The following is a 21,865-nucleotide window of genomic DNA, read 5'->3' on the forward strand; positions in this document are numbered from 1 at the left end:
ATATTTTTTATTATAAAGTTGACATTTTAAAATGTTAATAAATTTTTTAGTAATATTTTTTTTAAATAAATAAAATTATAAAAATGTTATTAAATTTTTTAATAACCCTTTTAGTAAAAATGTGATATTTTAATAGTGTTATTAAATTATTTTAGTGACATTTTAAAAAAATAACATATTGGAAAAGTTTTTTTTTTCAACAATAAACAATGAATAAATGTGAGTCACTTTAGGGGTGACCTAACCCTTATACAAAAACACAACCTTTAACCTTTTCCACAACACACACCCCGTCAACTCCTAAATACTTAAATAAATCCGAAGAGAACCGCCTACAACCCTCACTCTTATACCCAAACAAAACATCAAAACATCATCTCCATACAGACCAAATGATTAACACACCAATCAGAAAAGGAAAAGATTGCATCCTGCGACTTGGAAGTAACCAAGCCCATGCCTTTAGTTGCACCAAAGTGAATACTTCCAATACATCTATTACACCCCCTCTAAATATTACTCTGTTTCTATGTTTCCAGATTTCGTTGACGACCGCGATCCAAATCACTCCCAAACCTCATTTACCGAAACAGACTCCTTGCTCAACCTAAACTGAGAGAAATTTAGCGGTGGAGCATTATGAAACATACTTTGCACGCCCAACCAAGCACAACAAAGGTTCCACACTCGCCACGCAAAACTACACTCAAAGAACAGATGAGTGTGAGATTCCTCCTCCACCCCGCAAAGACTACACACAGAACTTACCACTGTGATCCCACGTTTTTCCAAGTTAGCCTTAGTAGCCAACTTATTTTCTAACACCCTCCAAGCCGTAACATGTGCAGAAGGTACAACCTTACACTTCCAGAACTTCATAAACTCTCCCTCTCTCTCCTACTCGGCCCTCCCCTAGACGGAGATATTCAGCTTTAACCGAATACTCTACCTCCTCCCCTTCCTTCCACTCCCAGCTATCTTCCTTCTCCAAATTCAACCTCACACCCTGAACTTCCTGAGACAGAAGACACACTAAATTCTTTTCCCACTCAAAAAGATTCCTTCTCCAACCAAACTTCCAAGTCTATTCCTAGCACTCAAATATGTTTAGTATTGCTGTTTAGGTCCAAACACTAAAAATACATCCGGTCAGATTTAGGATTCTCAATTTGTCATGGAGTTAAAAGTAAAAAACAATACCAATAATCATCAAGAAATGAATATTAATATATAAGATATCACCTCAATACATAAGAGTTCAAGTAGATTACTCTCTATCCCAAATGGTATAATTAACCACGCATACTTCTAGCACCTTTCATTTTCCCAGTTGGATTAGAATTCACTCTATGGTGTTTTTCTCTCAATCTGGCACATTAGGGTGAACTTCTAGCCCCCTATTTATTCTAATTTTCTAGGGTTAGGTGGCTTGTTGTGTCGCGCTAATGGGCTAAGTGATAAAATATAAAAAATGTCCAATCTTTCTCTACATCTTTTTTCATTATGGGACCTTCAAACTTTCTCTTTTTAGGTCAAATTATTTTCCTTTACTCCAAATCTTCAATCCTCCCTAAAAATATGCAATTAACACCAAATTTAGGAATAAAATGCTCTTATTCAAATAAAGCTCATAAAAATGTAAAAATGTATAAATTCATAAATTAGAAATTATTTTATATGTAAATTAGAAATAAATTCTCATAAATACCTATATTTTAATATGAAATATTATTGAAATTAGACACTTATACGTCGTGTTATCTCTTTCTTATGTTGAATAAAGTGGTGGTGTTTTAAGGATTTCGGTTTTAATTATTTTTATAATCTTATAATAGAACCTTGACCACAAACATTTTCTTTAACTTTTATCACATCCTAAGCAGATTTTTCATTTGCAGCCTTACAAAATTTCATTTGAAAGAGAATTATTTAAAGAATGAGTCATTTTTTTTTTAATATTTGAGGATTTTTTTATCACACCAAAGAATTAATTAATTAAAGGGGATTCTTATACAAATTTTTAGGAGTGACTCTTCCATATATGTCGTCCTTCCAAAGTGATAGGATTAAAATTAAATTTTTATTCAAAGTAACTTATGTTCGCATACTTTTATTCAATTTTTATTAGTTGTTATTATTACGAAGTGAACTTTAAGCCTAACCCAACCCCATAAAACCGGCTCATGAGGTTGAGGTTTGCACCCACGCCGAGACTGCCAACTCGTGCTAAGATACGCTCGAAATGGCTCTGATACCATATTACGAAGTGGACTTTAAGCCTAACTCAACCCCATAAAACTGACTCATAGGGTTGAGGTTTGCACCCACTTATATACAATGAAAGGCTCTAATCTCTAGTCGATGTGGGATCTCCAACCGTTATAATGATTAAATTAGAAATTATTTTAGATATTAAAAAAATTATTAATTTTTAAATTAGTTTCTATTATTGATAAATAGTTTTTAAATTGATATTTAATTAGTTATCAAGATTTTAAGTATCAATTATTTAAATATCAATTATTTAAATTCTAAATTTATTAGCAAAAATCTTGTTAACTAATTAGATACCAATTTAGAAACTATTTCACAATAATATAAACTAATTTAGAAACCAATAATTTTTTTTTATTTTTAAAATGGAATAACTAATTATTTTTGGTTAGTAAAATTGGTTTATATTAATTATTTTTAATAAGAAGTTAGTAATAAAACTTTGGTAAGACATATCTAGTAGTATTACAAGCAATAAACAAGCTACATATGAACGTTGTCTTGTTTTCTCTGAAGGCAAGTTCATATGAAGAGGCAAAACCTGGTGAAGTTACACCATTTTTAGCGAGCATTCCCATATGCCTCTGCTACGTGAAGAAAAAGAAGGAGAAATAACAAAACTTGAACGAGGAGAAATATTTCAGCATCTTTAATTGCCGTTTTGAATCTTGTGGTAACTGCACCACCATTGTTTGTTGGGAAGAAAAGGAATCAATAAAGCCTTTTACCCTAGAAGTACAATCTCCAAAAACTGATCACCTTATTTATTCTAGAATTACAATCTCGAAGCATATTTTACTCGTTGAACTTTTGTTGTCCTATACAGAAATAAATCTTCTGATTAACAATAAGACAACCGTTACCATTGCCATTAACACATCCATCGTTGTGGATGAGGCATCTGCTGATGACACCATAAGAAGGAGAAGGATTAGGGTTTGCAGGATTCTTGTTTTGGTTTGGAAGCTGGATTGCCCAATCAGAACTGTTGGGATCAGGCCACCACCCTCTTGCTTTGACATCATCAAACATCTTCAACAACTCAGTTTTGGGATGCTCAGAAGGCTTCTCAATCTCAACTTTCAAGCCTCCATCATGGCTACTGCAAATCCTGGCCACAAGAGAGACACCGTGAGAATAACATGCAGAGAAAAAATAGTGTTTTATAGTGATCATGTAAGGAAGCGATTCATCGTCATCGTGTGTCCTTGCTCTTAAGAATACCACAAGACCCTTTCTGCCGGTGCGAGTTCCGTATAAGTAGGAGGTGGCCTTGAGAATCCCACCTTGCGCAGTAGGAATTTTGCACATCGGAAGACGCAGCACGGTTCCAGTAATATCACCATCTCCTAAGAGAAGACCTTCTTTAAACCTCACGTCAAACTTAAATTTAACGTATTCGTTTCGGTAGTTTGATGAGTGGTCGTGGATTGAGATGATTAACTGTTGATCCTTCTTGTTGTAATCGCCGTTGGTTTTGGCCAAGAGTTCGCAGGTGCTTCCCAATGACTTGTACTGAGCAGTCCAAGTGTGGACAGCTTTTGGCCCGAACTTGGTCTTGCGAAGGAAAACCACAGGTGAATTGCTCAAAGGAAACTCCGCAGAGTAGTTGCTAGTTTGAGTGTTTCCCATGATGGAATGGAATGGAACCTTTGTGTCTCTCTTCTGCACTCAAATATTTATCACAATGGTGAAAATTGGTGCTTTGATGCAGGAATATAAAACATAGAAGCTAGCGTCCATCTTCTGCAGTTCCTACTTTTGGATAAAGTTTCTTTTGACTATGTTCATAGAAATGGAATGTCAAAATTTGAGAATTTTACAGCACATCTCACCTTTAATTTGAGGATCCCGTGGGCATGTCTGAGTATGGCAGAGTGAGCGATAGTGAGAACTGTGCAGCAATATTTAAACATCTTTAAATCTAATTATCTATTAATCTCGATAGACTTTGCTGTTGTATGATAAAAAAATGTAATGTTTCAAATACTGAAGTACGTTACCTTTTTAGATCATATTATATAATTGATTATTTATTTAATGGATTCTTTTCACGATAAAAAAAATTATATTAGTCAACGACCCAGCTATATTATCATTACAGTATAAAGATAGAAAGGATAGTTTATGGTACATTATAATTATCAATATCATGCTAGAAAGGAGAATATATCCTTTATCATCTTAATAGAATAATCAGTGGAAGTATAATTCTTATATTTCTTTTCTTCTTATTGCTTTTATTATTTTTCTTGGGATTGGCAACTTGACATTTCGATATTTTAATTTACGAAGATTTTGATTGACTTGATCTCCATTTGAACGACATAAAATAATATAATTCAAATATATTTTCTTTGTCATAATTATAGATGGATAATATGATTCTTTCATTCACATATTAATATCTTTTGAAATGTCTTATATTTTTTATGTGGCTTATGTTTGTCAATTTGACTTTTAGCTGTTTTTGTTTTTTTTTATATCGGTAATAAATAAATTAAGCTAAATACTTTAGGGATCTTTCAAATATAAAGAAGCCAAACCTAAGGCCGAGACTATAAAGATTACTTAACCCTAATTGAAAGCTTAAAAGACTATACGTGTATATAATATATGCACTTTCCAGCATTGTGCAGGAAAACCAGAAAATATTTACCTTCTTCACCTCACTAAGCAATTCCCTTTACCTCTTTCACAAGCTTCCACTTCCTCACAAACTCCCCATCCAAATGATAACTGCAAAAGCACTCCTACCCTCATTTAAAGTTCTTTTTCTGCTTTTAGTGAATTTCTTTAAATGATATGGGTAAGTATAGTAGAAATGTGGGACGAAAAAAAGATGGTGGGTAACATTTTCTAGTTCTACGATTGAAGATGCTCTTCTTCGTGGCTCTTTAACATATAATTCCTTGCATTGTTAACGCTTGGAATCTGTGCGTAGGTTTACTTCTAAATTTAGTTATTATTGTTTCAAGTTACTGAATTCTTTGCATTGTTCTAACGCTTGGAATCTGTGGGTAGGTTCACTCTTTCCTATAAATGAAGATGCCGCAAGACAGGATTTGAGAAAAAAAGACAGTGATAAACATTTGAGCGGCAATGGCAGGAAATAAGAGGGTTGTGAAGCTGATTTCTAGCACTCATCCATTGGAAGTGAACACCAAAATGCAGAGAGCCGAAGATGAGAGTGGAACCATGGAGTTCACATACTCCCACAATAATACCCTCCTAACTATGAAGATAACCCAAGAGATTTGCTCCGGTTCTGTAAAAGCCCTGTGCATTCACCTAGAGGAGAAGACTGGTAAGGGTTCCGCTACTCTCACCCTGCGAGTAACGGAAAACATGACGTACGGCATTCTATGCAATTACTTGAAAACTAAATTCGTGAGGTGCTATGATTCAGATAAGGACAATTACTGCATGCCACCTTTCCTAGAGAGAGAAGTGGTTAGTTACTTATGTCGGGAGAGTGGTTCCGGAGGGTGTTTCACTCTGGAGAAGAAGAAGGAGGAGTGTGGAGCGGTGGTGAGGGTGAAGGCCACGCACGATTTCATCGTTGGCGAAGAGACCATGCACGTGAAAGTGAGAATAAGGTATGATGATGATGAAAGTAAAAAAGAGTTGAAAGTTGAAGTTGAAGGACCAGTGAAGCTTACGACGGAGTATATGAAACATGTGCTTTCCAAATCGGAGAGGAGGATGTGCGCTGCGGTTGAGGCAAGTACAGTAGGAAACGACGCCGTTAAGGCAAGTACCGAAGTCAAGGACGCCGTTCAAGCAAGTACCAAAGTCAAGGACGCTGTTCAAGCAAGTACCGAAATCAAGGACGCCGTTCAAGCAAGTACCGAAGTCAAGAACGTCTTTGAGGTAATTGAAACCTTAAGGGCGGCTGGTCTGTTGACCTTTAAAAACATCCTGGAGCTGTTTCCGAGGATTCAGCCAACAATTCAGCCGAGGATTCAGCCGACCGTTCAGCCGAGTATTCCTTACAGTTTTAACGAATCTGGGCCACGTTTGCAACGTGGGCAACGTCGGATAGAACACATCCAAAACAGAGCGTAACCATAAAATTTATAACCATTGGAAAATGAAAATTAGCAGAAAGGTATTATAAATTTAAAGGGTACTCATATGTTGAGAGGGTGAAGAAAATCATCCATTTCACATTTCAATAAATTTATATTTTATTTAAATGTTTGTAAAATATATATATTTTTTTACTGTTTTTTTTATCGTAATATAATAAATATGCACCAATCCAAACCTTCCAGCAAACACCATAATCAGATTAGTTGATGAACCAATGTAGTCACATCTAGTTCCCAATGCACCCTTCCCCTTGCGCCTCCTGGTTTGGACGACAACAGCAGTGGAACATAACCAGTTCGCACTTTTTAGGTTATTTGTTCCGAGTTTTACTCTTTCTAATATATATTTTTTTTATCTTAAACCTTATCTTATGATTCTAGCCAACCCCTCTTGTAATTATGAAGAGGAAATATGCAAGTGGATCACATCGCTTACTCATCATCACAATGCATATATATTTCCTTATTTCAAAATAAAATCATTTTGTAAGAAAATAATTAGTAATTATAGGAAGATATAGGTGCCACACTTTATAGAATAAGGAATGAATGCTTGGCATTATACAAATGCATCTTATCAAGAATAAAATAATCCACACATAAGAGAATCACATTCTCCATTTCAATATCAGTATACTTTTCTTATCTCTCTGTCTGAATTCAACTCTCTAGGGTTTGTCAAATAACCTTTATCCAAAAGTAAGCATTGCGGAAGATGCACGCTTCCGTATAAGAACAATGTTTTCATACTGCCATTGTATAAGTGCACATCCATAGCCACATAATTAATTCAGTTCCAATACAAACACAAAGGTTCCATCATGGGAAATTCTCACGGTAGCAAGAATTACTCAGAGCGATTTCCTCTGGACGATTCTTCCGTGGCTGTGTTACGCAAAACCAAGAACCGCAAAGGAAGTGATGTTGAGGACACTTGGAGAGCAGATTACTACTCACATGGAAGGAGAAGCTGCGAACTCGACTTGACCAAAACCAAACGCGACAAGCGCGAAGAAGAGTTAACCATATCTATCTGTGACCATGTATCAAACAATGCGAACGACGACGTCGATTTTCAGATGAAGATGAGAGTGGAAGATGATCTTCTTTTGGCAAATGTTACTCTAAACGGACCCAGAAGCCTGCAGCAACTTCCGGAGAGGAAAGCCCCTATTCCGCAGGGTGGGGTTCTGAAATCCTCCTCCTTCTTATACGGACGAGACAATGATCGAAAGGGTCTTATTGTAGTTTTAAGGGCAAAGAGAAGAGACAACGATGAAGACCTTCCCTACATGATCACTGTGAAACACTATTTTGTTTCTGCATGGTGTTCTCATGGTGTCTCTCTTCTGGCGAAGATTCGCAGTGATAGGAGTGATGGAGGATTGAGCGTTGAGACTGAAAAGCCTTGCATGCAGCCCAAACATGAGGTGCTGTGCATAATTGATGGTGTTAAAGGAAAAGGTTGGTGCCCTAATCCTACTAGTTCTGATTGTTCCATGGAGCTTGCCACCAATGGTAATGTCCCAGTGATTAGCTCTGGGGGAAACCACAATAATTCAAATGCTAATCCTTTTTCCTATAGCATTAGCGGCCAGCAAAACATCTCGTCCCTTATAAGCTCAAGTGGATACAACAAAGGCGATTATAACGGTTCTATGATATTTCAGGACTGCCAAATTTCTATAGACGGTTTTCGTACTCTGAGGACTAATTAGTAAAATACACCTGCCATGCATTCGATTTGATCCTTCATCTTTCAGCTTCTCTTTTGTTGGTAGTATTGGGATAAGTATGATGTTTCATTTAGTATGTATAAAGATACTCTGTGTCTCTTATTTTGTTTTGTACATGAGTGTTGAACTATTCCTTAAATGAATCTGTTTAATTTAATTGTTTCTTGCTGATAAAAAAAATCACAATTTCTATAACTCTTAGAGATGATCTCTAATAATAAGATGCTCGAAATGGAAACGGTGGATAAATGGGTATGGAAGGATAGTGAGTCATCAGAGTTTTCAGTTAAGTCCGCTTATAGTTTTTTAAGGAGATAAGAAAGTGAGGAAGTCTCAAGAAGATATAATTTTTTCTAGAAAATTAAGGCGCTTCCCTCCGCTCATGTGACAGCTTGGAGAGTGATGGAAAACAAGGTTGCTTGTAGGGTTAATCTGGAGAGAAGAGGAATCGGGATTGAGAGTAATATGTGTTGCTTGTGTAGGAGGTATGAGGAGTCAACAAATCATTTGTTTTGCGAATGCAAAGTTGTTTGATTAATTTGGAATCTTTGTTATGAATGGTTAGGAGTAAGATCAGTCGATTTTATGGATCCTAGATCTCATTTTGAACATTTCAAGATTCTTGATGCGCCCACTTTAGTTAATCTTATTATAGGCAACGTGTGGATTGCGTTGATTAGTGAGATATGGAGGCATATGAATAACTGTTTATTTAAAGGTGGAGTGGTTGATCACACTGAAGTGTTTGATCACACTGAAGTGTTCTCTCTGGCACAGATTAATGTTTGGTCCTGGACCTCTTCAAAGATACCGTCAGCTAATTTCTTATTCTCTGATTGGTGCCTTGAATCATTGGTTATATGCATTCAATTTAGTTTGTTATAAGGATTGATCCTTGTACTTCTTTTTTATTTTGGTAGAGATGTGTTAGACTCTAGAAGGTCTTGTTGGTTGATATGTAGTTGGAAAGGTACTTTGTGAACATTATTTTACTGTATTATATAAGGGTTGGACCACCCCTGAAGTGGTCCATTTAATTTCATTGTTATTTGTTGATAAAAAATAAAATAAACCATTACACCTACCATGAGAGCTACAAGAACAAAGTTTCCTAAATAGCCTAATAGCGTGGAGATAAGTTTGCAGCAATGGTTAAACCCCACAAAGCACAGAAGATTCGTTGTAGCACGTATTTGGGGGAAATAGTGCATAAATCGCAGTTACAGTATAGATCCACGCATATCAGAACCTACTTACATGTTCGATGTATGACGTTTTTCATTGAATTTCATTGTTATTTTGTACTGTAGTTTCACTTTAAGGAATGACTATAAGGTGTATTAGAAATAAAATTAAAAGATATTTATGATGAATGAAGACAAATGCTATGCCAACTCTAAGAAAAAATAGATTATTATAAAGTGAATTAATTTAAATAAATATTAAAAAATGCTAATTGACATTAATTTTTATAAATATATTATTAAACATAAATAAAATTAATTGAAACTAATTTAAATAAATATGATTAGTATTAATATTAAATATATAAATATTAAAAGACAAATTAAATTAAAGTTCATTGTTACTAACTTAAATAGATATTAAAGTTAAGTAAACATCGACTTACTCATCGTTAAATATTAAAAATAAATTAGATATTTTAGTGTTGGATATAAATATGAAAAATAAATATGATTAACATAAAGTAAACTATGTGTTTCCTTTATTTTATTTATTCATTGCCGATAAAAAAAACATAAAGTAAACTATAGAACTTTCATCTGGTGGAAAATTTGTAGAAAATCTGGAAGTTGGAGATTTTGGGGTTTTAACTTTGAAGACCGTTTTAAGTGAGAAGTTGGTAACAGGAAGTGTATTAAGTTCTGGGAGGATCGGTGGGTAGGTAACGAATCCTTGAAGAATGAGTTTCCAAGGCTTTTTTCTCTGTGTGGCGAGAAAGATGTGTCATTGGAACATTGTGAGTCTTGGAAAAATGGTGTATGGGAGTGGTCTTTGGCGTGGAGAAGAAGTCTTTTTGATTGGGAGAAGGACTAGCTTTGTCAACTCCTCGAGGTAGTGCACAACTCGTGCCATGTATTGGGTAAAGTTGATAGGTGGGTCTGGAAAGAAAAACAAGTCTCATGTGTTTTCTATTAATTTGGCATATAGGAAACTTAGAGGGAGGTCCGAGGGGGTATGGTCGGGGATGTTTTGTTGGTTTAGGAAGATTAAGGTCCTGCCTTCTGCTCATGTTACCGCTTGGAGGGTGCTGGAAAACAAGATTGTCACTAAGGCAAATTTACTTACACGTGAGATTGTGATCGAAAGCGCTCTTTGTTGTTTATGTGGGGTAAAATTGAAAGAGACTAATCATATGTTCTTTGATTGTAGAATAGTCTGGTTGGTGTGGAACCTCTGTTTTAAGTGGTTAGGCATTTTTTCGGTTACCCATGGTTCTTACTCTCATTTTTTGCAGTTCGAGATGTGTAATGTTTCTGAGTCGGTCAATTTAGGGATGGGGAGTATTTGGATTGTAGTGGTTAGTGAGATTTGGAGTCACAAGAAAATGATTTTATTCAAAGGTGGAGGGTTGGACTATTCTGAGATCTTTTCTTTAACTCAATTAAAGGTTTGGTCTTGGATTACTTATAAATTCTCCTATGTTTGTTTCTCTTATTCTGATTGGTGTCTTGTTCCTCTAGATTGCCTTATTTCGCTTTAGCTGTTGTGTGGTTGTGGTTTTTGGCAGGACTTGTTTTGAATTGTTAGTAGGAAGGTGTGTGATGTAAGGATGTATCCGTTTTTTTGTATACGGATTGGATCATCCCTGAAGTGATTTTTATGTATATATTAATTGCTTATTATTGATAAAAAAACATAAAGTAAACTATATTCATTTTAATAAATATTAAATATAAATTAGATTGGTATTATTTAAATAAATATTAAAAATAAATTATATTAATATTCGTTAAATTGATTTTAACTTAAACAAATATTAAAATTAAATAATATGAACTTAGCACTAATTTAATAAATAGTAAAAGTCAATTAACATTATTAAACTGTGCATAATTTAATAATTTTAAATTTTTTTTATTCTAGTTTATACATTTTCTACTAGAATAAAAAAAATATTAAAATTAATACATAAGGGAATTTGATCAAGAAGGTCTTGTAACATTAGGTGCTTTTGAACTATCAACTAGTCACTAGTCTACTATGTGAAATGCTCTAAGAATTTTAAACACGATTTGTAATAAATCAATCACACAAATCTTTATTCTAGTTCAACACAAATCATTTGTGATAAAACACTCACTACTTCTAAGTTCATAACAAATTTAATCACCAATCAACTAGAAAAAATCCAAGACTCAGAATAATTGCACTATGAACCTTCTCCAGCAACACTTTCATGTCTTTATCATTCTAGGTTACATCAAGCTTGAATTCACCTTCAAAAGCTTCAAGAAGGTCTTGTTGAACTAGAAGAACAAACATCTTCAACTACCACAACTCGAAATCATTCAAGCTGGTGAATTTCTCAACTTTATACTTTACGAAAGTCATGATGATTGAGTTTCCTCGCTTCATGCTTACTGCACCAGTTTGTAAGGAAATAACTCACAATTCACTAGATCGTCTACCAACAGAAACACACAGATATTCTGGAGTTCAAATACTCAGCGACATCTGGTAATGACCATGCACGGCCTTGCTACCATTCTTGGTGGTGGAGAGATTTAGAAAAAATATGTAGGGAGGGTAATGGGGAAGGCTGGTTCCAACAAGCTGTTACATGGAATGTCAGATCCGGGGACTTGGTGCGCTTTTGGGAGGATCCGTGGGTTAACAACAAAGGTATCAAGGAGTTATATCCTAGATTATTCTCTATCTCTCTCAATCAAGGGATGAAGGTGGGTGAGACTGGATTCTGGGACAGTTATGGGTGGCATTGGCACTTAAATTGGAGAAGGGAAAGATTCCATTGGGAATCCATTCTAGAGGATGAATTATCAGAAGTATTATCTAGGGGTGTTATGCACAAGGATTCTAAGCGTTTTTAGGATGTTATGGAAGACCAAAGCTTTCCCAAAAGCTCTTATAACAGCTTGGAGAATCCTCCTGGACAGAATCCCAACTCGTCAGAATCTTATGGTACAAGGGATTATGGTGAATTCTCCTCTATGTGTTTTATGTAACCAGTCAGTAGAAACTGCCCAGCATCTGTTCTTGGATTGTACCTTTGCTTATCGTGTCTGGACGCTATGCTCTATATGGATAGGTGTTCTGGGTGCATACAATAAGGATATATGCAACCATTTTTTGAATTTTCATCTTTCTAATTTGTCCGAGAAGCAGAACCAGGTCTGGAAGGGAGTGTGGGTGGCCATTCTACGCTGCATATGGGAGCACAGGAACAATGTGATCTTCAGACAAGGGATCCCTGACCATGAGGAAGCCTTTCAAGCAGCTCAACTTATGTCCTGGCTTTGGCTGAAACATAGGGAAGGGTCATTTTCCTATGCTTTCTCTGATTGGATCTTAAATCCAATACAATGCATGTTGTGTGTACGCTGAGTATCCTTGGCAGAACAGGTGGTTTCCGAAGGTCTGTTCACATCAAAAGTAAACCAAGCAGGGTCTCCATGTGGTTTGTTGATAGAGAGACACCATAATTGAATTGGGTTCGTTGGTGACGTTGGGTATCCTATTTGGGCTTCGATGCTGCAAGTACGGTGCTATCACTGGGACGAGTAGGGGAACCTGGTCAGGTTGCTCTTTTATCAGTTTCGGTTGGCTACACTAATTTTATGTGGATTCCGAGTCATGCTGGAGATAACCAAGAAATGGGTCTGGTTGGACCCCTAATTATCTTGAAATCTTGTGCTGGTTTGATTCTGTTTAGCAGGTGTCTTTGGAGGATATAAACGCTGCTTTGGTCTTCACGAGTTGAGTCTGTCTTAGGTAACAGGCCTTTTGTTGGAGCTAGACTTTTTTCTGGAAGTTGATAGTGGTTGGAGGAGGTATGAAATAGGGTATGCTTGGTTAGGAAGTTTTATGAACGAGAAGACCTAAGTTGTAACTGGCACTGTTGGAACCCCTGTTCGGGCACTGTTAATGCAGTTTTTATATGATGTTGTCTTGAAGGATATGATCAACTTTCTGTTCTCTTGAGTAGATGTGGGTGGTGCCTGGGAAGGATGGAATGTACAAGTTGTTTGTATAGTTGTTCACGTGAGCTGGTTCTGCTTTTCAGGGACCAATCTTTTTGATGCTTTGTGGAGGAAATGGACCTTGGCTCACGTTTATTGCTATAAGCCCAAGTTTTGTTGAAAAGATTAGGCATGCAACATCTTTATTTTTATTTTTATTCTCCTGTTGTAACTGTTGTTTAGACTTGTTGTTGTTGGTTCTGTATAAGGGTTGGGACACCTCTGAAGTGTCCCCTTTAATTTATTTAATTCTTTGCTGAAAAAAAAAACACAGATAGTTAAACAGAAAGAATAACAAAGAAAACATACAAGAAATTAACGTGGTTTAATTGAAGTGTTAACTAACTTTAATATACATTCTGAGTCAAAAATTGGTTAAAAACATATATTACAATTCAAAGTAAAGACTAATTAAAGGTCAACCCAATGCAAAAGAGGAAGTTATAATTAACGTGGGGATAGACAATTTGATATTTCTGTGTGCTCTCAAGACAAATATTCCAAGAAGACAAATACATAGTGTTAAATTATCAAACCATCTACTTCATCAAATAATCTAAAAATCTTTGAACATTTTTTTTATTTTTCTTTACATTACATTAAAAAAAAGACATAATATTAATTTGGAAAACATAAAAGGAATAAAGTAAAAATACTCTTTTATCATCTAGATAATTTTTTTTTATTATCAGACAAAATAAATTAATATAAACTATTTTAGAGGTGACTCAACCCTTATACATAATCATAATAGAACAGTTCCTCAAAACCCCTTCTAACCTACCTAATCCTTATAATCTTAAAACAACAAACACCCTAGTCAAAGAAATAAATCTTGTATAAACTCACTTAATTAAAAACATACAAATACAAGCCATTGATAAATATTCATATTCTTTCATATTCTTCTCATAAAATCATAAAAGAGGAGCATCGATCTACCTGACTTTAATTTGGAATTACCACATAATGTAAAATATGCATATTCTTTGTCAGTGGAAAAGATCAAACGAATTTTATCAAAAAAAAATTTAAAAAAAGCATTAATCCTATATTATCATGATGGAACGCGTGTGTTTAATATTTTTTTATTAATAATAAATAAATTAAATAAAAAAGATATTTAAGATATATTCTAAATACAGAAATCTGAATTAAACATGAAGAGAGCATACAAAAACACATCTGCCACTAAATTCAGAAACTGATGGATATTAATTTTACTGCAACATTCTACCCAATTGTTTCAAGATTTCACAATTCAATCATATATACTTAACCTAACTAAGTAATATGAATATCTTTTGTAACATGTAATTTTTTTCTCAGAAAAAAATAAAAAAATAAAAAAAAAATAAATAAATAAATATATATATATATATATATATATATATATATTCTGTATAAGGTTTGTTTAGCAACTGTTTTTTTTATGTAATTAAACAAGGTTTTGGAGTAACATTTTCGTTGATTTTACTATATGACGTATAAGAGTGTCTCTCTTAGATTTTGGAGATCCTTAATAAGATTGGAACATCTTATTTTATTCATGGGAAGGGGGTAAATGTATGGGTATTGCTTGCAGAGGGGATGAAGTAGAGGTAGTTAAGGAATATAAGTGCATGGAAGTGAGAGACGCGGAGTGTATACAGAGGTTTGAGGAGGGAAAGAAGACTGGTTTTTATGCTGATCATTAGTTTAAATATTAGAGGTTTAGGGGGAGGAACCAAAGCCAGATACTTGAGGCAAGTTATTGCGTGTGAGGGAGCAGAAATCGTATGCATCCAAGAAACAAAGACCACTGTTTTTTCCGATTCTAGATGTTTTGCGTTGTGGGGGGATAATGAGGTGGGATGGATACACAATGAAGGTGAAAATGGAGGAGGTAGTTTGCTCACTATGAGGAAGAAGTCTGTGTTCGGGTATGAGAGTCATGTCATGGGAAAGGGGTTTATTGTTTTTTTCGGGAAACATATAAGCACTGCTATGAGATGTGTAATTGTAAATGTTTACGCTGCTTGTGCATACACAGAAAAGGTGAAGCTTTGGGAGGATTTGACTAACATTAAAGCAGCATCACAGGATCTGTTATGGTGTTTTTGTGGGGATTTTAATGCAATAAGAAACAGAAGTGAGAGGAAGAGTATTAATAGTACAGTGGGTTGCTCTAGGGAGATCTACGGTTTCAATAATTTCATTGAAACAAATCTGTTGTTAGATTTGCCTTTAGTAGGGAAAAATTACACTTGGTTTAAGGCAAATGGCTCGGCGAAAAGTAGATTGGATAGAATCCTTGTAACTGAAGAGTGGCTACAGATATGGCCAAGAAGTAAGCAGTATATTCAGCGGAGGGAAGTATCGGACCACTGTGCCATTGTGGTTAAATCGGTTGACAAGGATTGGGGGCCTAGACCATTCAGAACCATTGATGCATGGCATATGGAAAGGGGATTCTCTGGGATGGTGAAAGAAAAGTGGCAGTCATATGTTGTTCAGGGGAATGAGATAACAAAGCTCAAGGACAAACTGAAAAGGCTGAAGGGAGATCTGAAGGTATGGAATAGAGATGTATACGGAAACCTACATATCAAGAGGAGAGTAATTCTACAAGAAATGGATAGCATGGACTGTCAGGAGCTTACTGATGTCCAACATGAAAGTGTAAGGGTGGAAAGAGTGGAATTGTTGAGTCAACTGCGTGAGATTGATAGGAAAATCGACTCACTTCTAAGTCAAAAGGCTAGAATGAACTGGCTGAAATTCGGGGATGCATGCACCAAATTCTATCATTCATCCATTAGACGGAGAAGACTTAGAAATGAACTCAAGGGTGTGGAAGTGGGGGGCCAATGGTGTGAGGAACCTTGCACGGTTCGAATAGAAGCAAAGAAGTTGTTTGAAAATATATTTAAAGCAATAAAGGACCTGGGGGTGCGGCTTGATGTAGTTGATTTTAAAAGAATTAGTCAGGAGGAAAACTTGTTTCTTCTGGCAGCGTTTACAGAGGAGGAAATCAAGGAAGCGGTATGGCAATGTGAAGGGTCCAAGAGTCCTGGTCCGGATGGGTTCAACTTCAACTTCATTAAAAAAAGCTGGGATTTTATCAAAGATGAGCTAATTACAACTTTGGTTGTGTTCCATGATACAGGTACTATACCAAAGGGCTGCAATGCATCATTTATAGCATTGGTACCAAAAGTAAGGGATCCATCTAAGCTGGAACAGTATAGACCAATATCTTTAGTGGGGGCTTTTTATAAAGTCATATCGAAGGTGTTGGCGGGCAGACTTAAAAAAGTGTTACCCTCTGTTATTGATGAATGTCAATCAGCTTTCTTAAAAGACAGAGGGATTCTTGATAGCGTTCTCATGGCAAATGAAATAGTAGAGGATCTGAGGAGGAGTGGGAGATCTGGGTTGTGTCTGAAGGTGGATTTTGAGAAAGCTTATGATTTAGTTAGTTGGGAGTTTCTCTATGATATGCTCTTAAAATTGGGTTTCCAAAGTAAATGGGTTGAATGGATGCGTGGATGTCTGGAATCTGCATCAGTCTCGGTGCTTGTGAATGGTAGTCCAACAGAGGAATTCAAGCCAACAAGAGGCTTGAGGCAGGGTGATCCCCTCGCTCCCTTCCTTTTCTTAGTGGTTGTAGAGGGTATAGCTGGGTTAGTAAGGCAAGCAAAGAAGGCTAACCTACTATCAGGTGTCAAGATTGGGAGAAAAAAGGTTGAACTCTGTTCTCTGCAATTTGCAGATGACACTTTATTCTTCTGTGAGGAATCTCGTAGTAATGTGGTGGCTATTAAGGCAATCCTTAGGGGGTTCGAGCTAGCGTCAGGACTGAAGATTAATTTCCACAAATCCAGAATTGCAGGTGTAAATGTTAACCAAAATGCCATGGTCTGCTATGCAAAAATCTTGAATTGTGGTCAAATGGGAGTTCCGTTTAAGTATTTGGGCTTGGAGGTGGGAGGGAACCCAAGAAAGACTGCTTTCTGGGAGCCGGTTCTAAGTAAACTAAGAGCAAGACTTAATGCATGGAGAGGGAGATTTCTATCTTTGGCAGGGAGAATTTGTCTCATCAAATCAGTTTTAACAGCAGTCCCGCTTTTCTACCTTTCGCTTTATAAAGCACCTGTTTGTGTATGCAGAAGCATTATCAGCTTACAAAGGAGGTTCCTATGGGGTTGGGGGAAGGAGAAGAAACCGATCGCTTGGCTAAGTTGGGAAGTGCTGTGTAAACCAAAGGAGGAAGGTGGTTTGGGAATCAGAGATATTAGGAAGTTCAATTATGCTCTTCTGGCTAAATGGAGGTGGCGTCTGTTATCTGAAGAGAAAGGGAGGTGGAAGGAGATGCTGTTTTCCAAGTATGTGGAGGATTTAGAATATTGGCAAGCACCAATAAAAACCCAATCCTGGTGGTGGAGAGACTTACAGAAAGTGTGCACGGAGGGAGAAGGAGAAGGTTGGTTTAATCAGCAAGTCGTATGGAAAGTAGGAAGTGGAAACAAAGTAAGATTTTGGGAGGATGCTTGGGTCGGTAATAGTAGCCTCAAAACTCTATTCCCTAGGCTTTATTCAATTTCTTTGAACCAGGGCCAAAAGGTGGAAGAGGTTGGCTCTTGGGTAGACTCAGTGTGGGAATGGAAACATAGGTGGAGAAGAGCAAGATTCGAGTGGGAAAGCATGTTGGAGTCAGATCTGGCTGTGCACTTATCAAGAGTTAGGCTAACTAGGGATTAGGAAGATATACGGGTGTGGGGTTTTGAGGATTTGGGGCTGTTTTCTGTCAATTCTGCATATGAATGTATTGCCCATCCAGTTAGAAGATCCCAAAATGATGTGTTTAGCTATCTTTGGAAAATCAAAACCTTCCCCAATGTGATAACCACAACATGGAGAGTTCTTATAGGCAGAATACCTACAAGGGAAAGCTTGAGTAGAAGAGGGGTGATAATGAACACAACTCTTTGTGCTATGTGCGAGTTACAGGAGGAAACATGCCAACATATTTTCTTAGAATGTAATGTTGCTCAGAGGGTGTGGGTGTTAAGTCTTAGATGGATCGACATTGTGTATGTCCAGCATAATATCATTTTAGCTCACTTTGAAAGTTTTTATCTACCCCAACTTAGTAGTAGACAAAATCTCTTATGGAAAGGAGTGTGGGAAACTATAGTGGCATGTTTATGGGAGCAAAGGAACTTTGTTGACTTTAGCCAAGGGAAAATAGATGTGGAGGAGATTTTTCAGAAAGTCCAGCTTAAATCCTGGCAGTGGTTAAAGCACACGGGCCCCTCTTTTAGTTGTTCTTTTTCAGATTGGGTGTTTAATCCCCTTGTCTGCATAAGAAGCTACAAATAAATGGGGGAGGATGATGGTTGAGGGGGCGAGGTTGAGGACGTGAGGACATATGTACGCTTTGTGGTGTATAAAGAAGAGTCCCTGGCTGCAGGTACTGTGATGGTTGTTAAGCAGCCTTTTGAATTGTCTCAGGTAGAGGAAAACATAAGTGAAGGTTGAAAAGTTAGTGTGGCCAGCGTGATCTGTCTCGGCTTGGAACAAAGTATGGCGGAGTTTTGTATGTAAAGGAGGTTTGTTTCTGTGGTTTAGGAGAGCAACAATTGGTCTTGTTAAGCTTAGTTTAATCTAAAGCAGTTTGCTATTTTGGCTAGACTGTTGGAGGGCTACTTTATACCAATATTTGTACCAATTGTGGATGGCATAGCCACTGGTTTGTATACATGCTCTTGGCTTTTTGAAGACAGCAAACATAGTTGGAAAAGAGCTAAATGTTGTGGTCAGGGGAATGGGATGGGTGAGCAGAGTTCTTTTACAACCCACAGTATGGTGCAGGGTGGGAGTGGAGTGTTCTTATGCACTAAAGGGTGAAGAAATGAACTTTCTCTATTGTATGGAGACCAAGGCTGATGCAAAATATGTGGCTGTTAAAAGAATGGCAAAACTGCTGTGGTTTTGTGGTTGATTAGCTGGGGTATGTGGTCGGTGATGGACCAATTTGTGAGGATCTTGATGGCCAACACCTACGGATGAGGTCATATTCACACTAGCGAAGAAGAATATCCGGTTAACATAGCAGGTGTAGTGGGGCGAATTGGTTCTTTTTAGGAGGGACCACCGTGTGGAGGGTGAGGCTGATGCAAGGGGAAGATGTTGTACTGCCAGCCGTAGGGAGTTGGTTATGTTATGGTGGGAAGTTTTCGTTTGGCAACAATTAGAAAGGAAGCAGGGTGCTTGGTACATGTTGAAGTGTTGCTGCCACAAGCCTTGTTAGTGGTTGCTGCTGATGGCAGTTGCTAATCCAGGGTGCAATCAAGACCTTTGCAAGACCAAACGTATGCAAAAGGAAGCAAGAGGTTGTGGAACCTGTCTAGTAGAGGCGGTGGGGGTTGGTTTATTGACACCTGGGCTCTTCATGACGTTCTTAAGAAGTAGGAAGCTTAGTCACGTTGAGAATTGCAGTGTGCTTTTCTACTGGCCTATGTGTATACCTATACCCTGTGATTGGTTCCCCTCTAGCTGAAACCACCTAGTGTTAAGTGTTTTTTACCTCTGTTTTGTTTTGTTGTTAGCTTAACTATAGAGTGGTCTTGTATAAGGGTTGGGACACCCCTTAAGTGTTTCTCTGTTATTCTATTAATTTATTGCTGATAAAAAAAAATCTTATTTTATTTATTGTTGATAAAAAAAAATAAGTGCAATTGGTATATATGACATATTTATCAACATTTTTTTAATATTTTTTTTATCAGCAAATAATAAATAATAAAATGAGACATTTCAGGGTATCTCAACTCCTATACAAAACACCCAAAATTAGTTTCCTAACATCCTACCAACACAAGATCCAACAAATAATACACTACAAACCAACCAAAATAAACGAATCCAAGATATAGAAGCCCAACAAATACATTTATATCAACCAACCAAGAGCTCACACTTTCAAACTAAGTACATGCACCGCACAACTAAACAGGACTAAACAGGACAGCAGGTGCCAAAAGAGAATCACATTTCTCTCGACATCTCCATTAGAATCATGCAAATTGTTAAAGAGCGATGTTTTCTTTTACTTGTGATTCCCTCAATTTGCAGCACGGCATAAAACAAAACTCGAATGGTACAATCTGACAAGCCACAAGTGGAACTTTTTCCCTCTGTCGGTTCTTTCTTATCTCGTGACCCTTCAGCACATTTGCCTTGCTTTCTTTGAACGCTAATTAAGAATCTGCATGTAGAGGTTCATCACTTTTACTGATAAATGACTGCAAGGCCAAGATTATATAACTGAGAGTACGCACATTCAACAAACTAAGAAAGTCACAGAGAAACAGCTTCAGAAGCAATGATACGAAACACACCAAACACAAACACCAACGTGATGTGGCTCAAGTCTGGCCCGGTGAATGTCTACACTGATAAGAAGAGATACATCGACAATGAAACGGGTGAGGAATCTGTGGTAAGGTGCATTTCATACTTAGTGGGGCACCGATATCTCACTTTCACCATAACTGAGACGTGCAAAGAAGATAGTGTAATCTTGGTATGCATCGACGTGAAGGAGGAATATGGGAGGGGTTCTTCTGCTGTTCTGAGACTCTGGTTCACGGCAAACGACAGGTACGGTGTTCTGAGTACCATGCATACTCATCTATCTGGTTCCTTTGAATTGGTTAAGCACAACTATCGTGTGCCACCTTTGCCAGACACAGAACTTGCGTGTTACTTTTGTCCTGAAACAGGTGATGGAAGTGGTTTTAGTCTGGAGAAGAAGAAGCGTGAGGGCGACGGTGATGTGGTGGAGATGGTGAAAGGCTTACACGCCTTCATGGTCGGCGACGAAAGTGTGGCTATCAAAGTGAAAATAAGAAACGACAGAAGAGTTGGGTTGCGTGTTGAGGTTGAAAATCCCATGAAGCTTACGATGGAATATACGAATCGTGTGTTTTTGAAAATGGGGCAGCGGATGGAGAATGAGATGGATAAGAATGTGATCTCCCTTTACAGAAACACCATGTCTCAACTTCAGGGCTCCTACCCTTACCCCTACCCTTACCCTTACCCCCACAGCCACCACTGATAATCTTAGGACAAAATTTATATGTTTATTGTTATGCATTTTTATAGCTCTTAGAATAATGATGCATTTCACGTTATCAAATGCAACTCTTCTAATTCTCTGAAAGGATATGTATAACAATGAACACTGTTTTTGCTGCATAATGTGCTGTTTTTGTTGCTTATAGTGCTGGGGATTTGCAGTTACTGCATTTCTTGGGGAGCCAAACATATGTTCATCTTCATAAGTTTAGAGAAGTTTTTGTTGCTTATAGTGCTAGGGATTTGCAGTAACTGCATTTGTACTAGCTAAAAAATTACAATAAAAGAATATGCATCTAACCCATCCAGCCCTATAACTTTTCTGTTTTGCTACTCAATCCAGGTTTTGCACCAACTCCGGCTAAGAGCTCCATTCTTCCAACATCCTCCATTTCATTACTTCTATCACCTT

The 21,865-nt window shown here is 37.0% G+C and overlaps 3 protein-coding genes across 3 annotated transcripts; all 3 read left to right on the forward strand.

The window, feature by feature from the left end:
• The first annotated feature begins 5,318 nt into the window (after positions 1-5,318).
• LOC137821265 (uncharacterized) lies at positions 5,319-6,473 on the forward strand. The gene has a single exon (XM_068625774.1). It carries the CDS (start codon positions 5,377-5,379, stop codon positions 6,340-6,342), a length of 966 nt encoding a protein of 321 aa, XP_068481875.1. The 5' UTR covers positions 5,319-5,376; the 3' UTR covers positions 6,343-6,473.
• A 5,405-nt stretch (positions 6,474-11,878) lies between these two features.
• On the forward strand, positions 11,879-12,691 carry LOC137822469 (uncharacterized). Its single transcript, XM_068627355.1, has 2 exons — positions 11,879-11,971; positions 12,317-12,691. Exons 1-2 carry the CDS (start codon positions 11,879-11,881, stop codon positions 12,689-12,691), a joined length of 468 nt encoding a protein of 155 aa, XP_068483456.1.
• Positions 12,692-20,414: 7,723 nt separating this feature from the next.
• LOC137821266 (uncharacterized) lies at positions 20,415-21,576 on the forward strand. The gene has a single exon (XM_068625775.1). The coding sequence runs from the start codon at positions 20,696-20,698 to the stop codon at positions 21,431-21,433; it is 738 nt and encodes a 245-aa protein (XP_068481876.1). The 5' UTR covers positions 20,415-20,695; the 3' UTR covers positions 21,434-21,576.
• Positions 21,577-21,865: the final 289 nt, after the last annotated feature.

The sequence above is a fragment of the Phaseolus vulgaris genome, chromosome 9, assembly GCF_000499845.2.
Source record: "Phaseolus vulgaris cultivar G19833 chromosome 9, P. vulgaris v2.0, whole genome shotgun sequence".
Lineage (NCBI taxonomy): Eukaryota > Viridiplantae > Streptophyta > Magnoliopsida > Fabales > Fabaceae > Phaseolus > Phaseolus vulgaris.

Bases quoted from the DNA above. Each gene is read 5' to 3' on its own strand.
- LOC137821265 (XM_068625774.1), top strand. From the start codon at position 5,377: ATGGCAGGAAATAAGAGGGTTGTGAAGCTGATTTCTAGCACTCATCCA.
- LOC137822469 (XM_068627355.1), top strand. From the start codon at position 11,879: ATGGGGAAGGCTGGTTCCAACAAGCTGTTACATGGAATGTCAGATCCG. The intron at 11,972-12,316 runs GTATCAAGGAGT...TTATGTAACCAG, and splicing joins TCCGTGGGTTAACAACAAAG to TCAGTAGAAACTGCCCAGCA.
- LOC137821266 (XM_068625775.1), top strand. From the start codon at position 20,696: ATGATACGAAACACACCAAACACAAACACCAACGTGATGTGGCTCAAG.